The 25,313-nt window shown below is 39.5% G+C and overlaps 1 protein-coding gene across 1 annotated transcript in view; it reads left to right on the forward strand.

The window, feature by feature from the left end:
• Positions 1-874: 874 nt before the first annotated feature.
• Positions 875-25,313, forward strand: part of MMP2 (matrix metallopeptidase 2) — a 28,574-nt gene continuing 4,135 nt past the window's right edge. Inside the window, exons 1-11 of the mRNA XM_014883107.2 lie at positions 875-1,224; positions 4,700-4,926; positions 6,322-6,470; positions 8,580-8,708; positions 9,425-9,598; positions 13,707-13,880; positions 15,756-15,929; positions 16,886-17,041; positions 18,803-18,950; positions 22,840-22,976; positions 24,760-24,919. Coding sequence (XP_014738593.1) covers positions 1,081-1,224; positions 4,700-4,926; positions 6,322-6,470; positions 8,580-8,708; positions 9,425-9,598; positions 13,707-13,880; positions 15,756-15,929; positions 16,886-17,041; positions 18,803-18,950; positions 22,840-22,976; positions 24,760-24,919 — 1,772 coding nt within the window. The 5' untranslated portion in view covers positions 875-1,080. The remainder of the gene's footprint in view (positions 1,225-4,699; positions 4,927-6,321; positions 6,471-8,579; positions 8,709-9,424; positions 9,599-13,706; positions 13,881-15,755; positions 15,930-16,885; positions 17,042-18,802; positions 18,951-22,839; positions 22,977-24,759; positions 24,920-25,313) is intronic.

Here is a 25,313-nt window from a genome sequence, read left to right on the forward strand (position 1 = left end):
AATCATGAGCCAAACCCCTAGATTAGGGATATTCAACTAAAATAATATTCCACTTGTAATAGCACCTCAAAGCCAGCAATATTATGAATGACACAATAAATGGACTGTCCATGACAATGGCCATATTTACACCAAAATCTCAGATTAAGGCAGCTGCACCAGGTGATCAAACCCTCATTACAAGCAAACACTGAATTTTGTACAATTTCCCTGACATCAGTTATTGGAGTTCATTTCTATTGCTGAATCTGCCTAATATTCTTTTACCCTGTAGGGGTAAGGTGATACCCTGTGTCTGTTGGTGGCAAAGCCTCAGGCTGGTTCTGCACCCAACAAGCCACAATGATCTTACAGAGAGCTGAGCAGGTTGTGCAGGGAGCAGGGAGGGAGCGAGGCTCACACAGAGCCCTGAGCACAGACACACACTCTGTGCTGCTTCAGCAGGAGGGGGACAAGAAACCTCACTCAGCTGCACTGCCCTGTGCAGGGTCTGTCTCAAAATCCATAATCAAAATGTTTGCTGCGAGGCACTGTGGGGGAGCATAATCACACATGGCTAAAGCATATCATTATGTCTGTGACATTAAAAAAAGGCTAAAAAAATAATAAAAATGCTTAGCCAGGAAAATACTGTTTAGTAACTTCTTTCTCTTTTTTCTTTTTGTTTTTTAAATTTTAAATATATGTGAGACACCTTGTCTTCAAGATTAAGTCAGGTTTTGTTTTTTCCTCTTCTCTGGCACAAATAAATGGTTTCAAAAATGCAAATGTGGAGAAAATGTGTCCTCTTTCAGCAACAGTAACTATCTGCCTGTTGCTACCTTAAAATCACAGCAATCACATCTGGTAACTGCCCTTTTCTCATATTTCCACTAGTTTTCAGACTTCCTCTTGTGGTAGCTTGAGACTGCGCATCTGGATGTTTTAAACATACAAAGGAATTGCTAGAGCAAGCAAAAGGGAAAACGGTGCTGAGAGTTAAGATGTGCAGATAAGCAACTGGTGCACTTTGCAGCTAAAGTAACCGAGAGACAGTGGGGAAAAACTTTTTCCAAAGAGGAGAGCACAAATTTAGGCAGAATGAAGACTCACATTGGCTGTGGCTTCGTTTTCAAAGTACTATTCGTCCAAGTATATCTTTTTAACAAAACTTTAGCTGCACCATCACCAATCATTAAGTTTCCTGGAGACAGCACTCCCAAAACAGACAAAGAGCTAGCAGTGGTAAGTGTTGGTTTCATCTTTGCTTCAGATTTATATTGTTGTTTCATAAGCAGATGTTTCTTTCTTGTTTCAGCTGAGGCTAAGGAATGACTGTAGCATTCTTTCCCTGGAGTCTCTGGAAGTGCTAGCTAGCTAGCAGAGGTATCAGCTTTCAAAAGTTAAAATTGGAGCCAAGTAATGTTTCCTCTCTTAAAATTTTTAAAGCCAGCAAAGAAAGTTCGTTTTGGGGTGTTTTTTTTCCCTTAAGTCTCAAGATACAAAATATTTTCATTAAATCATCATGACTATAATCAAAAAATCGTAATGGTAAGAAGGGAGAAGGGCAAATAAGAGACAGCTAATTTTTTTAGTTAAATCAAGTAGAAGTGAGGGCAGTTAAGACTCCCTTAATGCATGTATCCCAGCTTTCAGAAGTGTGTTTTCCAGATTGTTTACTGTGCCTTGCATAAACACAACTTTAAGGGACACTGCAACTGAAAGCTGGCTCGAATTTCAGAAGCCATTGTGACTAGTTTTGACTTTGGAAAACAATCTCAGAGAGTTTTAGAGTTTTTTTTTCCCTCCCCAAATCCAATCTGGAACAAAAAAGGAGTTTGGTTTTCTGCAATATTAGCAAATTATAGCTATAATTCTACAGCATTTTATTCTAACTTTTTTAGCCCGGTGGATGTTCATAAAAGTGACATTATGGGGAAGTCCATTTAAAGGGAGATTGAGATGGATTATCCTTATTTTAGCATGTAAATTATAGACTAAATTATAGACTGAATTATTTCTCTTCTTCAGCAGTAAATCCATTTTAAGGGGGATTGAGATAAATTATTCTTATTTTAGGACATAGAGATTTGAAAGTCGGTCACTTTTCTTTAGGAGTTTGTGTGCATCTTGGGAAAGCTTGCCAGGTTAAAGAAGGTCTGGGGGAGGGTAGAGAGAGAGTTTCCAGTTGGGAGCTGTGTCGGAAAGTTTAGGGAAAACAGACAAACTGACCCAAATAGGGCATTCCTCAGTCTTTAACAAAACAAATTCACCCAAGGTTTTGCCTTAGCAGCACAGTAGCCAAGATCTGGGGGCAGGGGCAGTGCATCTGGGAGAGGACAGTGGGGTCTCACGTGTTTAAGATCAATTTAATCAATCTGAGAGGATCTATTTTCTTAGACACAGCCAGGCTTTTATTCAATAACTGCAATCCACATCTCCCCTCATCTCTGTTTCTTTCAAACAACCTATTTATTATGTGTACTCAAAGGAAAATTACAAGCTGGTTTAACACTGCAGTTCTTCTTTGTCCTTCCTGGGGTGTTCTTGGGCAATGCTAACTGGCTGCCTTTCCTCACAACCTCCATCAGAACAGCCCCAACACTCAGCATCAGGACACAAATTGCTATGTTGCAGCTGGAGCCTGTTTCATTAATGGGCTGGATCAAAATTCCAGATCACCACAGCTCTCTGCTGACTCTGGGGAAACTGCATTTCACAGCCTAGGCCAAGATGTGGTTTGCATAGACATTACATTATCTTCAAGATTCTCTCCTCATAGAACAGCTGATCATGGTCATTTCTCATCTTCATTAAAATCTCCATTTTAGGAAAAACTGAAAGGGGTTAGCTTTCTATTTAGAATCCTAGCAAGTAAAATTCTTGACCATGCCTCAGTTTATATTTTTGATTGTATAGCTTGCTCCCAAACCTAAAATGGCAAGAGCAGCAGCCTGGTTCTTCAGTAAATGTTGGTCTGATGTACAGTCTGTGTTACACCATGGTATGTCATTGGGGGGTGCAAGCAGAAGCATAAGAAAATCCATCAAACTACATGCAATGAAAATTAGGATAAGAACCAAACTGGCTTGTTTCATTGTGGTCTTAATACATTTCACATAATTTCCAGCAGGCCCCATTAACTATGTGTGGAGAGCAGCTCAGTGGAAGCAAAGATGAAACCACTCTGTGTCCTTTATTTGCCAGTGCCAGAGTCTCCACTGGAGAAATACCACATCAGAAGTTACAAAAATCACAAAAACTAGCCATAGTCTGTGCTTAATCATGATGGATGAAGGACCTTCTGAAGGAAATGGTGTAACATCTTGATTAAATCCTTTTCTGAGTAATGCCTGAACCATTTCCTATGCTGGTCAGATGAGGTTAGCCTGAACTTTATGAAGAAGGTGGTGAAAGCTAGGCTTGACCAACTGTAGTTATCAAATATCCTCTGCTTTATTTTGCTGGTGTTGTGGTTTTATCCCCAGTCTCCAGGGTGAATTTAATAAATTAATTAGACACATGAAACAAGGTTTCTCTTGGGAATACTTGCTGGCACAAGAACTTAAATATACAGTCATTTTGTCAGGCTTCTTGTAATCCTCAGTTTGAAATAGTTCTCCCTGATATTCCTCATATATTTTTAGAAAATACACCTTTACCTTATTCAGTGTTTTCCTCCTTTGGACTTGTAGTTAATATCTGGGATACAATACCTGAAGGGTGTTTCTTCCTCAGCTGCAGAATGTTTTTACTGGGAAGATCAGTAACTTGCAACCTTCCTGTCTCACAGCACCACTGGCAAGGGCATCTCTCAGCTCTGTGCAGTGCCAAGCACTCATTTGGGAGCAGTTTGGGAACACCTGCCATTTCACATGGCTGTAGCTTTTCTTTCCCAGAGGGGCATCAAACACAGCAAACCTTTCCTTAAGAGAAGGGGAGAAGACTTTTGTGGGTATTATTTGAGGAGATGAAAACAATGTGATTTGTGTCATCTTTTGGGTCCCTTAAGACCACTCTTTTTTAATGAGAAAGAACTTTGTGAACTGCCACCATGGCTGTATCAGAAACATCAGTCAGGCCATAATGAGCTGGAGCATTCAATGGAGTTTTAAGCATGCAAATTTTGATTGGCTGCAGTGTCCAAGTAACTGAGATGTTACCAAATACTTTCTTCCTCAGGTCTTTGCAATGTTTGACTCAAAAGCAAACACATCCAATATTCAAACAACTCTGTCTGGTTTGAGTAAAGAATGGGATTTTTCGTTGCAATCAATGTGGTCTCATTTGTGGGGTTGCTTTGATTTCTTGAGAAGTTTCTCAATAATGTAGATTCTTCCAACAAAAGATTGCACAAAATCTAAAACTGTAAGCAGATTTATACGTCATAAAGAAACAAAAAAAGTCAAACCCATTTTTATTTTGTGGTTCCACATTAAAGCTCTATGCTGTAATAACTAAAAGCAGTTCATTAAGTAAAGGTGATAGCTAATAGTGGAAATTTTTAATTAGCAACATCAAATGATCAAGGATGCTTTGTGTCAATTAAGGAGATTCTGCTGGTCCCTCAATGACTAGTAATTTTAATTTTGAAAAGAAAACTTGGAAATTTCAGGTGAAAAGCTAACATGGAATTATAGTATCTATTTATATATTTATTTATAATGATTATTCATTTTATGAATTTTAAAGTCTTTGTTCTGTGCTTTTTTTTCCCAAGCAATACCTGAATAAATACTATGGCTGCCCAAAAGACAGTTGCAATTTATTTGTCCTGAAAGATACTCTGAAGAAAATGCAGAAATTTTTTGGGCTGCCTGAAACAGGAGATCTGGATCAAAACACTATTGAGACAATGAAGAAACCCCGTTGTGGTAACCCTGATGTAGCCAATTACAACTTCTTTGCAAGAAAGCCAAAATGGGAAAAGAATCATATAACATACAGGTACAGACTGGTAATGGTAATTCTGTTTATATATACCCATAGCCCTTCCAAGAACTAAACAAGGCACTTGGAAATGCAGTAGCTGTTCAGAGGGCTAGACAAGATTCCTTGAATTAGAACCCTCTGGTGTTTGGATAACTACCAAATACTTTAATACCTCTATCATTTCAAATTGTAATATATCAGGGCATCAACTTTCTGGTTGGAACTAGGATTTTGGGTTTACTCTTTGCTCTGCAGCAAGCATCCCAAGGGAGCTGGAGCAGGAGTATCTCACCTGCACATCTGCTCCAGAAGGACCAAAGTATTTATTGCTTCCAGAGGCCAAATTCCCCTTCATTCTGCAGTCCTAAAAATGAGATGATTAAATAAATTCTAAAATCAAACAATTGTATTTCAGATACATACAAACATTAGTTACAACAAGCCTATTGCAATAAGTTTGATATGTTCTAATTTTCTCTTCTGAAGAGTTGGGGACCAATACAGCTCTCAATGTGGTTAAAAACTCATTGTCTTAGGTGGTCCATGAACAAACATTTACCACCAATGAGAAAAAACAGCAGATTTGTCTTAGCCTCATGACTAGTCTGCTGCTCCCTCACAGGTTTGGACTCAAAGTGTCCCTTGGGCTGCAACTAACCTAATAAAGACTGAAAAACCCTGTGGCAGCTCTCACTGCCCTTACTTGCTGATGTGCTTCCTCTGAATCTTCCTCATCCTCCTTAGGCACAAAGTAGTTTCCCTCACTATGCACAGCCCCAGCAGCAAAGAATTGGAAACTTGTCTTTACAGAGAATACAGCAGGCTGTAATAAAAGGCACTAAGAAGTCAATTAAAATATATGAAGAAGAAGAAATCAACACATAAGAGTTTGTCCTTTCTCAGGTCAGGCCTACAGCTTTATCTTACATGCTTTTCCTTCTTTTTCCCCATGTATCTTATTGCCAGTGTATCCCACACACAGGTAAAGGGTTAGCATTGCACAGGAATTAAACAATATACAGATAGCAACACAGGTGAGGGAGAAGGGCTGTTTTTCTGTTCTTATCAAAGAGCAAAACAATCCACACTTGAAACTTTCAGAATGTTACTGAGCTCATTTTCTGGTCTCAGTGCTGATGCAAAACCCAGAATGTTTTGTGCAAGGCCCACTGCCACCCAGGCTTTACAGCCTCTGGATGTATAATGTTCTTCTTGCTGCTGAGTCAATTCCAAGAGAAAATAAACAGTAAGTGCCACATCTAAACACATCTCTGAATCAAAGGGAGGTGTTTAGATCTCATGTGCAGCAGTGTTACCTCTTAGCTGGTTTCACTGCTCTGAGCTGAGCAGTAAATAACTAATACAGGGAGGATGTTTGTGTGTTACTTAACTGTTGCTTTTACTTCTAAGGATTATAGGCTATACCCCAGATTTGGATCCTGAGACAGTCGATGATGCCTTTGCTCGAGCCTTTCAAGTCTGGAGTGATGTCACACCACTGAGATTTAACCGAATACATGATGGAGAAGCAGACATTATGATTAATTTTGGCCGATGGGGTATATTTTCTCTATTTTTCCTTATGTTTTTGGTTTTGTTCCTTTCATTAATCCTCAGTTTAGAATGATCCACCCTCAATAAGTAGCACTCATGAACCTTTCTGGCAAACCTTGTCCTAGCTCACACTTGGCTCATACAAGCTAAGATCTAATTTCACTAAGACTTTTTCTTATGTATGAGAGAGAGAGAGAGAAAGTATCTATACAATATCCTTACACTATATTTATCTTTCCAAAAGCGAATTGCTAGGGGCAACATTTTATTTTTAAATTTACAAATCAGAAATAGAACTGAGACATATTGGTACAGATCTTCAGATGATGTGAGCTGCCTTCCTGCCACAGAAGAGAATGGAATGCCATCATAACCATTTATTTATAGCTCTGTATGCTGTTTTCCAGTGATAGTGATGAGGGTTCTAACATATTAGAGCTTAAAAATGGATTTGTAATTTCCAATTTTGACTCCATAGCTGGTTTCCATTCTTTTAGCATGACAGAATGCAAGCTTTCAATGCTTTATTTAGTCTTGAAGAATTTAAAAATATAGATTATAAGCTGAACTATGGTTTGAGTACAGCTGATGATGAGTGACTTGATTCATTTTCATTGTGCATGTCTTCTCAATTAATTTTGGTTTCCTTTGAAAGAATCTTTATGATTTTTCAGTGTAAACATGGGGCATTTAACTTCTTCTCGACAGTCGTCGAATTTTTAATATTAATGAAGATACTTGTGCAGCCAATTACTTGGAAGGTAGACTTTGGAAGTTCAGTGAACACTTCAAACAACTGAACTCTTTGTAAAAGCCTTCATTTCAAGCTGGTTTTCTTTGCTTTAGCTACTGATGAGTTGACCTCAAAAGCTGCAGAGATTCTGTACGCTCAGGACTTCAGATCCTCATCCAGACTGGCTTGGTTTGCCAAAAAAAAAAAAAAAAAAAAAAAAAAAAAAGGTCTTACAAAAGCAGAAGTGTTTCTGCTGGTTTTAGTACTTGCAGGCTCAGCCAGCTAAGAAACTGTGGGCAAAAAGCTCCTTCCACATTCAGTCATTACTATCACTTTACTGCAGATCAGATTCACAGGGGCTGAGACATCCACAAGGTTTCTTCATTTTTAACCTTTCTCTTAAGTAAAGGGTCTACTTTGAAATAAATGGCACCTAATACAGGTCAAAATCTCGTCCTTCACAACTGACCAACTGAATTAATTCCTGAAGGGAATTAACTGAACTACTATTAGGAGTGACACCAGCCTGAAATCAGTGTAACAGAAGAGAGAATCAGGCCTGTGTATTTAGGGCTTCTGTTAAATGCCAAGACATCAGACCAAAAGACCAGAAATGATGCAACTGGAGATGCTGGCAGCCAGCTTTGATGCACAGGTCAGTGTGGTGGGAGAGCTATGAATACAGGGCTATGCCCGTGCCAGCCTGCCTTACCCACAAGTGGTGTACTTCCAAGAAAAGCCCACAGTGCAATAACAGGAGAGCTGCTTAACCTGCTGCTGTGAGCTGCCTGAGTCTTGGAGTGCTCGAAGTGAAGGAGGAACAGGCTCCTTCAGGGCTCAGAGCTCACTGCTCAGACACCAGCCATGCCCTCCTGCTGGGGTAGTGAGTATCCTGCACAAAGGAAAGAGCACAGCAACCTGAGGTGCAGCAGAAAAGAGCAGCCTGCAAAGTGAAATCTGCCTTTACTTTCCAATCTCTGTTGGAGAGTGATACAAACTACCTGAAAATATCCCTCATCTACAATATTTAAGTTACAGCTCCCTATCAGCCTGCACTGAGAAATATCACTGTGTATGCAGTCATACATCTCATGTACAATACTTCCCTGTTCTTCACCATTTTGGTTTCTTTCCAACATATTTACGAGATATAAAATACCATGCTGTGACAACTGCAGTACTGACACTTCATGTTCTTTGTAAGAACTGGCTGTTTCTATTCTGGATCAGTCTTGCTAGCACAACCCAAACCAGTAAATTCACTCACTAAAATATTCTGCTGCTGTCTTGGATGGGAGAGTATACATGATAATCATCATTCATGTATAGACTCTGCCTGAGGTCATTAGAAAATGCTCTTTTTTTGTGCTTGCTCCTGCAGAACATGGTGATGGCTATCCCTTTGATGGCAAGGATGGTCTCCTGGCTCATGCCTTTGCACCAGGGCCAGGAATTGGAGGAGACTCCCATTTTGATGATGATGAACTGTGGACTCTTGGGGAGGGACAAGGTACCAGACTTTTTCATGTTTCAGAACATAGGGTCTGCTGGCTGCACTGTTTTAATGCTGCTTAAATGCTTTTATTGACTATTAGTAAATATTAGGAGGTGAAAAATAATTTCTACAATTTAAAATTCCTGCCATTAAAAAAATGCTGTGGATAAGTGACATATCTATGCATTAGTACATATTCCAGCACCAATACTGTATTCATAAGACTACATGTGACAAACTGAAATGAACCCCAGGATCTGGGTGTGTCTGTGTTTCCACCCTGTCCCCCTGTGGTACAGCAAATGTCATGCAAGGCTCATTGGAAATACCAAAGTGGTTTATGAGGCACAAGGCATGTTCAGCTCATGTTCAGCTGCTGCCTGGAACCTTTGAAAATATAGTGAACATTTTAGACCATATTACTTAAGAAATTAAATTACTAAATTTATTAGCAGCACGTTTTTAACTTTGCCTTGCCATAGTAACAACATATATATTTTTCTGGGCTGATTCTAACACTACACCATGAGTAATATCCATGTAATTATTTTTAAATTACCAGTTTATATTTCATCTTGCCAATAGAGAGACCAGCAGCATATTGAATTTCAAAGTGGAAATTAAGACTGCATTTCTATATCAGTACCTTCCAGGAAAAGAAGATGTCCAGAAACTGTATTTTTTGTATCAGTCAGTGGCTAATGTCACCACTGCATTTGTTCTCTTTATAGTGGTCAGAGTGAAGTATGGAAATGCAGATGGTGAATATTGCAAATTTCCTTTCTGGTTCAATGGCAAGGAATACAACAGCTGCACAGATGCAGGACGCAGTGATGGATTCCTCTGGTGTTCCACAACCAAAGACTTTGATGCAGACGGGAAATATGGATTTTGTCCCCATGAGTGTAAGTAGAGAAATGTTTCTACTGTTTTTTTTCCTGGCAGATTGTTCCCTTCTTCCGCCCTTATCAACTTCTTGCTCTTTTCCCACTTCCTTCCCTTTCAGATAAAGGGATCAATGTGTTTATGAAATCATAATAACATATCAGTATCTGCACAAAGTTATTAGAAGTCCACGAAAATTAAGACTGTACTTCATTTCTACCTTGGAATATGAACAGAACTTTCACAAGAATTTTATTTCATATTTGGAAACACTAATTTGCAGATTAGACAAAGTTTATAGTATCTTCATGTAGCCATAACTTTTTAAAATTATACACAAGATTATCATTATTATCTTTCAAACGTATTTATGACAATACGTTTCCTGTTAAAACAACAGGAACACATATTTCTGTGCTGGAAAATCTTGATGAGTCTTTACAGCTTGAGGATATAACATTTCAGACAATTTATTGGTATAAATGTTAATTTCATCTCCTGTGCATCACATGGCAGGAAACCTTTAGAGAAGCAATTAAGTATAATTGGCTGTAGCCTGCTGAGGTAATTTATCAGCAGTGGGAAGAGTAGAGGAGGTAAGGTGCTTTCAGCCACGTGTTCCACCTCCTGTTTGCTAGTTCCTGGCACATACATTAACAGCCATTCCCAGTGCTGCAGTTTCTCACATTCATTTTTTTCCCTTTGTACATGACCAACTATTAGCTTTAGGAAGTGTTTCATCACTCTTTTTATCTTTCTGATCAAGCCCGGGGTCACTAAAACTCCTGCTTACTACTCCTGGGTCATAACAAATAATAAGAGAGTTTTGAAAGGGAACAAACCAGAAAGCAATGGTGCTTTGTTCAGATTCATGCTAATCCTGCTTGAAACAATAGGACTAAACTTACTTATAATATTATGGCTACGTGCATACAAGGAAAGAAAATGCAGATTGCTGAAAGAAAATTAGTGATGCTTGAACCTCAAGCTAACAAAACATGTTCAGGGGTTTGCTAGCCCAAGAGTGCACAAGTAGAGCCCAATATGTCCCAGCACACAAGTGCTGTCACACATGTACATGTATTAACATGTACGTGTATGAAAAGAAACGCATTTTTCACAAGTTCGCAGATATGTGTACATAGAAAAAGTTCAAAACAGGATTCTCTGGAATCATGTTGCAGCCAAACACTAAATGGATTCCTGCTTGACAAATTTTTGGGTTTTTTCAAGAAAGACCATACAATTTCAAATACAAGATCACATATTTTCTGCATCAGGATTCTGGTGGTTTTCAAATACAATCTGTTGTAGAACATATCAGTTTTCCAGCCCTAATGTGGTAAAAAGACATTCTTTAATTTCCAAACCGCTAATTGCCTGTTATAGATCACATTTAGAGCTGGGATCTACCCTGTTTGCAGCTATTTATACAGCTATAGAGGATTAGCAAGCAGGAGAACTTTACACAGACTACAATTAATTTTTTAAAAGTTATTGTTAGTGGTATGACTTTCAGAATATTTACTTCAGCAGGCTATAAGTGTGCACATGCACATAACTGCACAAACTTTTTTTTTTGTGAAATTTTGCTGTCTCCATTTCCCACCTTTCCCCAAATCTCCTCTCCCTCGGGTTAATTCTTTCAGCCAGAAAATAGAAAAATTTGGCTCATTTCTTTAAAATACTGCAAGCCCTCAGATACAGTGAGAAGGAAGCCCAGATTATAGGCAGCTGGGGAAATGGAGATCCACACACCCTGACTGATACAGCCTTGTAACATCCTAAAGTCACACAAGGCTGAAAATGTAAGCAGTGAAGCACTGTCAGGTTCTGAAAGTGAAGCTCCTGGAAATGCCAGTCAAGGTTTCTGAAATGGAACAGAAGGGTTTCAGCCTTTTGTCTCTGATGTAATTGTTTTGCAAGATCCATGAACAGTTATGCACAGATGTTTCTTATTAAATGCAGAGTGGCATTGTTCACTCATTATTCCAAGGCACCATTTGCTAAACCCCAGCTAATAAATTCAGATAGGGGAGGATTTACATCAGACAGTCTGTGTTGGGGGCAACATTCCTGGCTGTTGGCCTTTGTTTCTCTCATGTTTAACTCACTGAAGTTAGTTTCAATTCTTCTCATTATAGAGCCACAGTGCATATATGGAAACATCTTTAATGCTACGGTGCTGCACTAGGCTTTTCTAAAGTTAATCCCAGATCTGTACCCCAGTTTTGTAAACTGATTGAACTGTAGTTTGTCAAAGCAGAAGGTAAAGCAAAAAGTTACCTACTACACCAATCTTACACAGGTGTGCTGAAATTCTTTGCCAGATGGGATCAGGGGATCTTGACATCACTCATTTCCAAACCCCACTGACATTACAGGCAGTTTAGGCTCCTAACTTTGGTCCTCCAACACGATCTGTTCTCTGCCTGTACCTCCCCCACACTCATCACAGATCCTACAGGCTGCTGCTGACTGCTCTCCCAGGCAGAACCCTCCTGAAGCTGCAGCTACCTCCACCTTGGATCTGTGCCACAGGGGTTTCAGCCTTCCAGCCTGAGGCTTCCTGACATCACTACTGGCTGATTTTTCTAGGAAGAGCTAAGAGTGAAGTTCTCATATTAGTAACGTCCAGTCTGAATCTGCTCTCTCTTCAGTGTATCTTTACCAGTCTTTAAATTGCTGAGCTTACCATGATGCAGAAAAAGGCCCTTTAAGGTCCCCTTACAAGGAAATTGGGCTGTTGTTTTAGGGAAACTTCCCCAGTCTCCAACTTTCATTTACATTAAAGAAATTTTATAGGAAGGTGGGGGGGTTGAAAATTTAATAAACCATTGTTGTTACCATCACATTATGTAGCCTCAAGCAAAATGAAAAACTGCATTCTGACTGTGACTCAGAAAGGCTGCATGCAAAGTAAGAGACTGACTTTCCATATGGTTTTTGCAACTTAGCCACATGTAAACCAACACAAAAAAGGCTATTAAAATGCAGAGCTTGCCAGACCTAGAGCTGGAAGCAGCTCATGGTAAGTGAGTCATCTAAACAACTCACTTTAACTTTGCTCTCCAATTCTATTACTTTTTTTAAAAAAATAAACTCCTTCTCCCATCACAATAGCCACAGTCCTAGTTAATGCACCTTTCCTATCTTAGTACAGCACCTGAGACAAAAACCAACATTTGCAGCTTGCTCTTTTGGGGAGGCACAGTGTGTGTTGCAGATGGGACCCCACCCCTGCCCAGGATGCAGAAGGATAAAATCACTCTCATAAGCAGAGCAGAAGTTCAGCAAACGTGTGTGAGAGCCAGGCCTGCAAAGCTCCAAGTCCTCTTATTAGTGGGACTGGAAATTCTATAACTTACTGGTTCGTGTTCCTGATGCTGTGGCCAATTACTGGTTTAAGTGTAAAAGGCAAAATGGACCATCTGTGTCACAATAGGCCATTGTCAGAAGCCTTCCCCAGTCACCCTTAGGCCAGAAGAGGTCTGGGGTGTTTATTTAGTGCTACTCTAAAGAAGCACACACACAGACAATGCCTCTTCCCACTGCTGAGTCAGACTAAGCAAAGGCAAACCCCCTCAGATCGTACACAAACACCGAGGCTGCAATGGCTCTTTAGTCATCAAAAACAACGGCAAAGTTACAACTAACCTGCCAAGCCTTCCCACATACACATTTGGGTTTCAGCTGCAGCTGTAAACTGGGTGAGAAAGAGGGAAAAGGTGCCCTTGGACACCTTAAAAAGGCCAAAAGATGCATGCTGGGAATTCCAACAGATAAGTCATTCTGCAGTGCTGTTCTTAAAACTCCAGGGGAGTTAGCATATGAATTCATGAAGGATTTTTTATCTCTGTTCAGGGCAAGGCCTAGAGCAGTTTGTTGCTTTCACAGTTTCCTCTCACCAGCACATGGCACAGCACATTGTCCTACACGGAGCATTCCCACTGACAGAGCCTGGAGAAGACACAGTCTGGATGTCTGATACTCCCAGTGGGAAGTCCATCACACCTGATGGGTGACCATGTCTGTCCAGATCCAGGCACATTCCCACGGGCACATTGTGATTCCGTGTTGATACTGACCTTGGTGTATTGACATTTTCCTCTCTTCTTCTCCCTCCAGCACTTTTTACAATGGGTGGCAACGGTGATGGGCAGCCATGCAAATTTCCCTTCAAATTCCAAGGGCAGTCCTATGACCAGTGCACAACAGAAGGCAGGACAGATGGATACCGATGGTGTGGAACCACTGAAGACTACGACAGAGATAAGAAATACGGATTCTGTCCAGAGACTGGTAGGGGAATGCTGCTTGCATAACACAGTCTAATTGGTCATTGTTTTCACAAGTCTCCTTTGCACACTTTCACCAGAGCACACAAAAGTGGATGAGTTAGACACAATTTCAACAGAGGTGTGAAGGATGTAACTGCAACAGGAGCAACCTGTTGGTGTGTCACAGCATAGGTTTGTCAGGAATACACAAATGGCATTGAACCTACAAATGCATGGCTACCACTGCAGGTTAATTACAAGCAGATTACAATTTGTTAATAGCCCTGGAAAGGACGTCTCATGAGAAAGAAGAAAGTATGAATAATATTTTTGCTTAATACTTTCCATGTACACTTGTAAAAAGAAATCCTATTTAGTATGTTAAGCTTGTGTTAATAGATCTTTTCAGCAATTCAAAAGGACTAAGTGAAATGGTTAAGCAAGGGAAAAAAATCCACTTTCTTCACACTTTTTATACTTTCGAACTTGAGTTTTACTACATAAAGGAACAAAAATTAATTTATAGTGTGAATGGCTTGGCAGGTGTTCATTTTCAGATGTTCGTTTTGTGACACTAGAGCTGTAAGCATAGAGATGAAGTGAACCATGGCAATTCTAAAATCTCCGGCTTTTAATAAAGCCAAGGGGAAGCTACATTCAAACCTACATGCATCCTGCTTTTTGATTTTTTTTTGGGTCTCTTGAAAATGGCCTAACAGTTTGCAGCTTTGATGTACTGGTATTTGGCTTTCTGTTACTTTTGATAACCAGGTGTAACCCTTCCATTTTACATTACAGATGTTAAAAAAATTTAAAAAATAAAAAATTGACAAAAAGAAAGAAAAGAAAGGATCAAATTATCAAATTCATTATAACTTGCTACAAGGTTGGGAAGAGAAAATTCTAAAGGATCATTCAATAGACAAAAGAACCAGTTTATCTAGAATCAATGTATTCAAAGTCCTAGGTAACACAGTCACTGTCACTGGAACTAAGAAATATGCTTAGTTTAAGCTTTTTTTTTCAGCATAAAATGCTATTAATAAATAATAATTAATGAGAAATAAATACTAATAAATAATTAGGGACACAACCAGCTTGGCCTCTGTATTGCTGTCATGTACCTTCCCAGAGGACAGACCATCATTTGAAAGGAACTATAATTGCCAGGTAGTAGTGTAAATGAATTTAAATGAGTTTTATATTCTTTTCATATTCTGTTCATGATACCTACTTTAAACTGTTATTTTAAATGCAGTTACGTCCTCTAGAAACACCTGCACATACAAATGTTATTTCTTATATATTACTGCCATATACTACAAAGATGAGAACAGAGGAGACATTTTCTCAAGTTTTTGCAAAAATACTTGTTTAAAAAAGTTATCCTCATTTAATATATACTTTTCTTTAGAAAATGTTTAAAATCACATAATTTTAAACTGTACCCTACTGACAGGGCATATAAAGCTTATTCTTCAGTGGGACACCCACCAGACAAGTGGATATTCAACAACTCTTTAACCTTTCTGACACTAACTCTGCCTTCCACCTAAACTTTAAAACACTTTTAAATAACACCAGGAATGAGCATTAAAAGACACTTGCTGGGCAATCACCTTCTATAAAACACCGTTAAACTGCTGCTTCCCCAGAGCTGTGAACATGAGTCCAGGGCTCGTTCTCACCCCCACCAAAACTATTGGCAAGTCCATTGCAATGGCAACGTGTCGACTTTTTCCTTTTTTAAATCCGTCAGACAATTTTCAAACATCACTTTTAATCATAATATTCCTAGGAGGATTGCAGTATCTCTTCTTCCTTTATGCTCTTAGTGTGGTTAAGAAGACGCAAAAGGGATCCCGTTCTCACGGTGCTTTCCTGTCATTTTCCACAGCCATGTCAACGGTTGGCGGGAATTCCGAGGGAGCTCCGTGTGTGTTTCCCTTCATCTTCCTTGGCAACAAGTACGAGTCGTGCACGAGCGCCGGGCGCAGCGACGGCAAGCTCTGGTGTGCCTCCACCAGCAGCTACGACGACGACCGCAAGTGGGGCTTCTGTCCAGACCAAGGTGACACCTCCTGCCAGGGAAACACGGGGGGACCGAGCAGTGCCCACACCCACGGCAACACCGTGCAGGGATTTCACGCTCATCCTTGCCGCTCCTGCTGCTTACAGCACTTCAGCCTAAAATCTGAGCAAAATCCCTACGAGGAAGAGTGAGACTACAGCTAGGGAGTCACGCCCAGAGCTCGCCTGAAATACTCAGGTTTTCTAAAGATATAGTGATGCGGGATCCTTCTAAAATACAACACTGTGAAACAAATTAATAAATAAGTAGATGTTATTGATACATTTGTGACCGATATTGAAAAGGATGAAAAACATGTTTAAAAAGTGAGTGAGACAGCATAAAGTTTGTGTGGTGAATATTGCTGTTTAAAATTACTTTGGTTAATATTTGCCATATTTTAACATGGGCAAAAGGCTTTTTACATATTTATAAATACCAGATTTAGGGGGTTATTCTAGGAAAAAAAGAAACCTGCCAAATTTCAGAGACTGTCTGGGCATAATTGATAAAATGTCACCCTATGATAAAAGGCTATTTCTAACCTAACAATATTTGGTACACCAGTACTGATTCAGAGACTGTTCTCAGAGACACATATTTACAGACCTGTTTATCACTTACAAGGCTTTTCATGGTGAAAAAGAAGATTTGATATCTAGATTACAAGTTCAATTCTTCTGTACCTGAAAGGGATGTCCAATGTTATTTGCTACACTTTCTTTTCTCATACAAGTATTAAGACTGTGCTCAGAGTCACGTTTAGGGGAGAAGCAGCAAAGATCAAAAAAAGAAGATTTTAGAATCTCTCCAGTGAAATGTCATTGTTGGTAATAGATGTGATGTTCACCATGGGAGGATGTAAATATTAATCATTATTATTTATTGTGAATAACCTGTGTGGTACAATTCTATTTAAATGCAAGCAGCTAACAGTGTCTTACTGTGTTATTCAGGATACAGTCTCTTCTTGGTTGCTGCCCATGAATTTGGCCATGCTATGGGATTAGAGCACTCTGAGGACCCAGGAGCTCTCATGGCCCCCATCTACACCTACACCAAGAACTTTCGACTTTCTCAGGATGACATAAAAGGGATCCAGGAGCTATATGGTAAAGTCCTCCCCCACCAGCAGAATTCAGCAGAAAATCAGGCAGCACAGGTTGAAATCTGGCACTCAGAATTTGCAGTAAATTACAAACAGCACAATCCCACCAATGCCAGAAACATCCTCTGCTCCTTTCCTCCTGCATTCTTCATATTACCAGGCCTGCTACTTCAATCAAATATCACAACTTAAGGATGACAAGTCACTAAATTTACTGAATGAGAAGGAGAATCAAAACACCCCATAAGAAAAATTTTAGATGAGAATTTCTAGTGCCTTTAGTGGGACAATGAAATGCCATATTTGTCTCTAGCTTGAAATACCTGATGGGAGTGGGTTTGGACGTTAATTTCTGCAACACTCTGAGCTTCCCAGACTGTGACCCTCTGCAAGAGGGGAAGGACATTGTTTCCTGTGTCCCAGCTTGGGAACAGTTCACATTGTCTTCCCACAGTTCAAGCTGTACCATCACAATAACATTTGCAGAAAGTGTGTGGGAGCTGAAACTTCAAGGTAAATGTATTAGGCAGTCTCCTAGAGAAAAAGTGGATTTAAGTATTTTTGTGTAGCTACATCTTTAACATTGGTTATTTGTTCCACAGATAGCCTTAGTAAAATGCATAAGTAGTATCATGATTAAGATTCCTTCCACGTACACATTTTCTACCTTGCAGAGGCACCAGTATACTACAGGCAATTAAGCACTCACTCCCATATTCCTTTTCTCCTTCTGTGCTTTTCACTTTTCTACTGAGAGATCTTTTTTGACTGTGACTATATTCTACAGCATTCCACACCTCAGAAATTTTAATAAGAATATGCCAAAAATATTATCACATGAGACAAAAATCTGATTTGAGTCTTCATTATGCCTTGTTCTTAGCTGCTTTAATTAAGAATGGGAATTGAGGCATGGTCAAGATTAAGTGAGTTTTCTGAGCCCAACTGAACTCTTGATAAGGGTTCAAAGCCTAACCCAGTTGTCTTAAAGCATGCTTCAATATCCAAGAAGAAACTATCTTTCTTCCTCTTTTTAACTGATATAACCCTTTACAAACTGCTTTCTGTGTAAAACAAGTATTCAAAAAACCCTTCTTTTCTCGCTTTATTATTATCACTAATCAGCTACATTCCATTTTTTCTCATACAGTAAGTTAACCCAATGTCTGAGAAAAAAAGGCAAATGCCTCAAGACAAGCAGCAGCCAAATAATAATATCAAATAAAATAAACCAGATGGCAAAATGCATGTTCTGAAAAGCATATTTTGATTCTTGGTGAAGGCAGGAAGATCCTACAAATGTCTCAAAATGCATCTTTGTAACTTGCCAAATATTGGCACTTCTTTAAAAAGGAGAAATCCACTTTGATGTCTTTCTCAGCAGAGCTGCACATAATTCTGAGTACAAGGACTTTGAAATTTTTATCTTCTTTTTAGAAGCCAGAAAAATACAAATTGCAATGTTCACTTGTGAAAGCAGTAATTCACTTCTAATTATCTCTCAGGTAAAACAGGCAGCTCACCCCAGACACACACAGGCACCATGTCTGAAGTGAGGCCACACAGGGGATTAAAGCAGGAGTGGAAGTCAAGGCTTCCTCAGCTGTGCTCAGCCACCCTTCTGAAATATTTTATTGTCAGTTTTTCCTCCTTCAAGAGCTCACTCTGAACAATTGCCCTTTTAGAAACCATGGCAGCTCTTGCTCTCCATGAAACAGTGCAGCCCTTCCTTTCAGTGTACCAATATCTCTGTTCACCATCACAGAGGTGTCTCCTGATGTTGGACCAGGGCCAGGACCAGGACCAGGCCCACAGCCAACCCTTGGACCCGTCACCCCAGAGCTCTGCAAGCATGACATTGTGTTTGATGGAGTCGCACAAATCAGAGGAGAAACGTTTTTCTTCAAAGATAGGTAAGTGAGATAAATTGCTTTACCAAGAGAGCCTCAAGTGAAGGAATCTGTGAGACCTATTCACCAAAATCTAGACATTCATTATCAGGTACAACATCCACTCTTTATTTTGTGTGTTCAGAGATGGGAAAGTGTCCTAATCAACTCCTAAGGGAAATGGAAATGGTTTAATTCAGGTTGGATCCAAAGTCATTAAACAACAGCATTATGTAACTCATGGCTGCTGTAATAACACATCAAGGCCACTGGTGATTGGGACAGGCTACATGTGTGCAAAGCCTCCAAGACAGAAGGCACAAAAGGCATTTTTGGTGCAAAAGCAGAAACATTCCTCATAAAATGAGGTGGCTCTCAGCTGCAGCTCCCTTGCCTTTGCCAGGGCCTGTATTACCCAGCTTTGCAGCAATGAAGAGCTGCTCCTATGGAGTATGGGACTTGGCAGCAGCCTTCTGAGAGACACTAAAGCTCCTTTTTCCCTGTCATAAATCAATGCCAAATTTGATATCATTTATCCTCAGCTACCCTGAACATTCTCCCAACACCACTGAAGATCTGATCACATTCAATGAGTGTGCCTAAATCAAACACTGTCTCCTATCATAGAAAAACATATACAAGCATCTCAGGCTAAGGGAAGTATTGCAACCCACCTGTTCATTGCTCCTTGGTAGCTGTCAGTTGAAATTTACAAGGAAACAGGAGTTAAAAAACAAGTTCCCCTCACAAAATAGCAATTTAAAAATTATTTATATCTCCTGGTGATATACCTGAATCCAGCCATCTACTCCAGATTCAAATTTTCAGCTAGATATATAAGCATTTATTACTATGCTGCATAGTTTAACTCTACTCACCAGCTTTTAGTAACAAAAAACCATGGTTAGTGAGTTGATTTTTAAGGGTAAATACAATGATTCCGTGTATTTCCTTCTACATCCAATCTACATGATACCCACAATAATGGTGCTTTAGGTTTGAAGTTGGACTTTATCACAGGCTTCGTGTTTTAGCAATGCAGAAACGAAATTTAAACCTTCTCCTGGTAAGAAGCTTCAATTTGGTCTGTGGGGATCACCCTGATACCTTTTGTGTTCTTTCTCTTGGCCCTGTCACCTGCAGGCTAAGATTCCAGTGATCCCTTACTGGCAAGGAACACTCTTTCCTTGGCCACCAAATGTCCCCATAGTATGGACAGACCAGCCTCACACAAAGCCTCACAGGATGGCCCCACAACCCCAAACCAAGTTTGCCAAAAACAGTGCCCACTTTCGCTAATTTAGTCATCAGAGTGCTGAAGTATTCACCTGAGCTCAGCACCCTCAAAGGAAAAACGTTCTTACAGCAGTAAAACCCCTGCCAAGTTCCACACCATACCCAGCCACTGCTCCTCTTCTGCTCACTCGTGGCTCTGGTTTTCAGCCAGACCTTGCTTCTGCTCTTGCAAACCAGTAGTCAAACAAAGCAACAATGTAAAATCTACTCCTAAACCAGCAGAGTGATCCAATATTCCATATAATCCCAGCAAAATAGAAGTATTTTGCATTTAGATACAGTTGGTCTGAAAGTATGCAAATACCAAAACATTCTGTTCAGACTGGCTCAGCCTTTATCCAGCATGCAGCAAAAGCAGACAAGTGTTGAATTGTTTTACTCTGGAATGGCTTTGCCTGTCAGTCTTGCAGCTTTCCAACTATCAGGCAAACAGCATCATGACTCACTTTTGGAATTCAAGAAACAGCTGTCTGTCATGTGTCGTGTGACTTTCATGATTCATGAAAATTACCATAGAATCCAAGTGTCACATGGCAAAGAGAGTAAATAGCAAAAAGGAGGTCAGATACGATTAATTCTTTCCAAAAAAGGAAGTACTTTCCCTCCCCACCTCAAATCAAGGGAAGGAAATTACCAGGAAAGGGGAATTACTGAAGGTGCTGTTAGCCATAGAGAACAACTGAGCTTTTCTATTGGGCACAGAATGCCCAAGAACAGCAATTCCACAGATGGTTTTATTCTGAGAGTGAACAAAAGTTCACAATTTGAAATTTATCAAGACACTAAAAACCACCCACTTTCAATATAAAAGACCCACTTTGCATATAAAAATCATCATCATCATAATTGAAAACATAGATTATGTTAAAATATTATGTAAAAAACCTATTGTCATTAAATTGTTAAATCTGTCTATAAGTGTAATAGTAAGATTTAATATGGATGTAATATTAAGACTTAATATGGATGAGTTAAAACATTTTATTGTGTTCAGACAGAAATGAGAAAGCCAAATAATTAATTTCACCATTTCCTTAGTAAAATGTGTAGAAATAGAAATACCTTCTACCCGATTCCAAAACAAAATAAAATTCAGCTTTGACAAAGTTTCCCTTTCCAGAAGAAAACCTCACCAATTTATCAAGTCCCTTGAAATGTGTGGTTTATTGAAAACCTGGTGTTAAGTCTCTGTTGGCCCTGGCAAGTTTGAAATTCATGCAGATAGCAATTACTGGAGCTGATTCAGCCATTAATCAGATCCAAACTTGACTAAGAATTCTGTAACTTGGATTTTTAAAGGAGCTACTTTTATGAATGCAGTGTTATAAAGATTTTCTATATGAATTTCCATTCCATATCATATTGAATCTACTTTTCTGTCTAAACAGGAATGCATGAAATGAATGGTATTATAAATTACAGCATGTCATATGTATTTTAACACTTTCAAGAGCAGTCATTAGCCAGATGGCTTATTCTTTGCCTCTCTTTGGTAAATGAAAATTATGAGTCACACTAAGAGGTATTTTTGTACATATTAAAAATACATATATGTATACAAAACAAGGATAGGATAACAAATTACTATCTTCATTATTGATAAAAATACAGCAATTTGTTAAATTAATTTAGGACTGCTACTCCAAATTTTAGGCAACAAAATGCAGTTTAAGATCCTGGGCTTCCGAAAACCTATAATTATTCTAGGCAGGAATGGGTAATGACAATTACAAAGAATAGAATGCCAGTAGCACCTTGAGCTTCAGAAACATATTAATGGTAAAAGCAGTTTGACCTCAGATTTTAATGACTTTAGCTTGGTGCAAGAGCAATTCCACCAGCCTGCTGATTTTTCATTTTATGACCATGTCAAAACTTTTGTTCTGTTGGGGAAAAAAGTTCTTCATTCTATGGAGGATGAAATAGCAGTGCCATTTGTAATACCACAAGCCCTCAGAACAAAGCTCTGCCATTTAAAGATAATTAGAGCTTTTTAAAGCTTAAATCAAATGATCATCCAACTTATGTATGAAATAGCCCATAAATTACCCTTTGCATTTCTCTAATGAACGTTTTTAGTGCTAGCAGTTTCTTTTACAGCCAAACTCACTTCCAAGCACTATGATATACTGCTATTAAATTTGAACTTTTAGTCACTACAATAGTAATTGCAAGAGCAGTTCATGGAATACAAAACTCTACTTTTGTCAAAAGCTCATCCATCTGCTCCATACACAGCAGCAGGAGGGCTCTAATAGTTTAAATGCTGTGTAAATGAGTTTATTTGTATGCTCAAAGCATTTTATTTGTATACTCAAAGCATAGGATAAATTTTGCCCCGATGCAAAAGAGCAACAGGAAGCAATGAGCACAGCAATTTCACCTGCAGTCCAGCATGCAGCTTATGGTGCAGCTCCTCTAGCAAAATGCTTCCAAATAAATGAGTTTTCTTTTCAGTCAGTGCAGAGAAGAGTTACAAGCGTGTGCTGCTGCTGTTGTGTGCCATGTGTGCGTGTGTGTGTGCATGCTCACGTGGCCTGGGCCACAAGTGATGAGAAACAGATGTGCTGCTGAATTAGTTCATTGTAAATCCTGTACAATTTTCTGTTCTGCTCAGATTCATGTGGAGGACTATAAACCCCCGAGGAAAACCCACAGGTCCTCTTCTTGTTGCTACATTCTGGCCTGATCTGCCAGAGAAAATTGATGCTGTCTATGAGGCCCCTCAGGACGAGAAGGCTGTGTTTTTCTCAGGTATTGGTTTTAAAAGTCATATTTTTTCTACAGGTATGGGGTTTAAGTTTCAAAATGTAAGTAGCCATTTGCATAACGTTGCATTCAGGCTCACTTTGCTCTGAGTTGTACCTGGGACAGGGAACAGTCTAAGAGCCAGCAGAGCTCACAGGTGGGGTGACAGATCTCCCTATTCCCTCCTGAGGATTTTAGGACAAGGGCTGGATCTGAAAGACTCAAAACAGCATTCAGTATCCAGTACAACAAAAGGAGAACTATAAGCACCTAGAAAGAGAGGTTCAACAATAAGGAAAACCAAACAAGAATCATTATTTAAAATGCAAAGCAACAACAACATTGGGAGCTCTCTTTCCTCAGTCACTGCTCTGCTTTTCTTGTCTCCTTCCATTTTAAGCTATTATCTCAGCACATGTTGCTTGAGAAGACTACATTTTATTTTTTCTCCTCATGCCTCTCCTTTTCTCCTTCTCTTTTGCCAAAGACTGACTTCCACTTTGGCTTCCAAGCATCTTCCTTGGCTCATCAGGCAGAGGATGCAAGCTGCCTCCATGGGAGAGGAGGAGGAGGACAGGAAGCTCTGCTCTGTCTGTCACATATGGTTCAGCTGCAGTGGCCAAATGAGCAGAGCTGGGAGACTGTTTTCAACATGAAGAACTGAGCCAGCAAAACCTAGGCTCCAGTATCTACAAAAAACATGACTAAACATCTCCAGTCATGTAAAAACCATATGGCAAAAGCTGCTGTACATTTTCTGTACAGGAGAGAAAAAAGTAATGATAATCTATTCCACATGGCTCAGAGACCATTTGCTCTAGTTTACATGGATGGGGGGAAAAAAACTGAAAGAAGTCCGGCAAACCAAAACACTTTGAATATTGTATATATTGTATATATTGTATATAATCCTATCACATCTAAACCTCTCCTTTTCTATATAAATTCCAGGAAAACGTAGCTAACCTGATTTTTTAAAAAATAAAGAATGATCAAAAAACAAAGATTGGTTTGAAAATAACACAACTGTCTTAAAATACTTACTAGTTAGTCCCACCCTTTGCTCCTGAATAGTGAATCAGTAACTTCCAAGAATCTCAAATGCCACACTTTACACTTTTCTCACATTAACACTTTACTTAGTTACTTTCCCGCTAGCACAGAATCAAAGAAATATCCTTTCATGAATAAATTTTCCATGGCTTTCAGAGAATCCAGTGAGGTTATTTACTAAGCAAATTATAATTCCATGTAAAGAACATGGAACACTACTATGCAGCCCACTAGTACATATCTGGAGAGACATTTGATAATGTTGTGTGACAAAGAACAACAGGAACTCTGAGGAAAAACTTCCTGTTAATCACTCAATAAAATTTGTCAACAAAACAAATAAAGGGTGAACATGAACTGCTGCATTTGAACATCAGGCACCCCTGCCTGGTTTCAGACAATTTTCATCATACTAAAAATTTCCTGTATATAACCACTTGCTGTAGCCTATAACCCCAATGTACAGAGGCAGTGTCTGCCTCAAAGGTGCATCAGCTAAAAAGGGAGGAAGCAAGACACAAGAGGGGATGTCATTTTCTGAGGCAAGGAGCACTTCAGTAGCAAAAGCAATGGTGATCACAGTTCACTTGGATTGTAATCACAGATGGTAAAATACTAGAAAGACCAGTGGTACAGATAGTGCAATAAAAAGTCACATGGCAAAGCAAAAGAGAAATAACCTTTTGTTAGTGATTAATAATAGTTTTTGTTTGCTATTTTTTTCTCCTCTACTTAGGAAATGAGTACTGGGTTTATTCAGCCAGCAACTTGGACAGGGGCTATCCAAAGAAACTCAGCAGCCTGGGACTGCCCCCTGATGTGCAGCGTGTGGATGCAGCTTTTAACTGGGGCAGAAACAAGAAGACATACATTTTTGCTGGAGACAGATACTGGAAGTAAGATGCATTGAGTGGTGGTGGGATGCTGTTAGCCAAGCTGTCTCTAGGGCTGAATGCACCCTGAGCTTCAGGAGGCAGGGACCAAACACAGGGCTCATCTCCTGGGAATACAAAACAAGGGCTGCCAGAGCAGTGCTGACAGCAGGAAAGTGCTTCGGTACAGCAACAGGAAACTGGCAGGTATTTGAGAAAAAACAGCTCAAAAACAGCAATGGAAGAGGGTCTCTGGGAGTGTCTGTCCACCAGAGAGAGGCTGCCCACCACTAACAACTCATCCCTATGCCCCCTTTTACCAGCAACTGCCCCACACCAGTCCCTGGCTCTTCAGAGGGACAAGTTGTCCTTACTGTCAGCTCACAAATGCTGGGAGAAAACTCTGCAAGGAATTTCT

This window comes from Sturnus vulgaris, chromosome 12 (genome assembly GCF_052056855.1).
Source record: "Sturnus vulgaris isolate bStuVul1 chromosome 12, bStuVul1.hap1, whole genome shotgun sequence".
Classification (NCBI taxonomy): Eukaryota; Metazoa; Chordata; class Aves; order Passeriformes; family Sturnidae; genus Sturnus; species Sturnus vulgaris.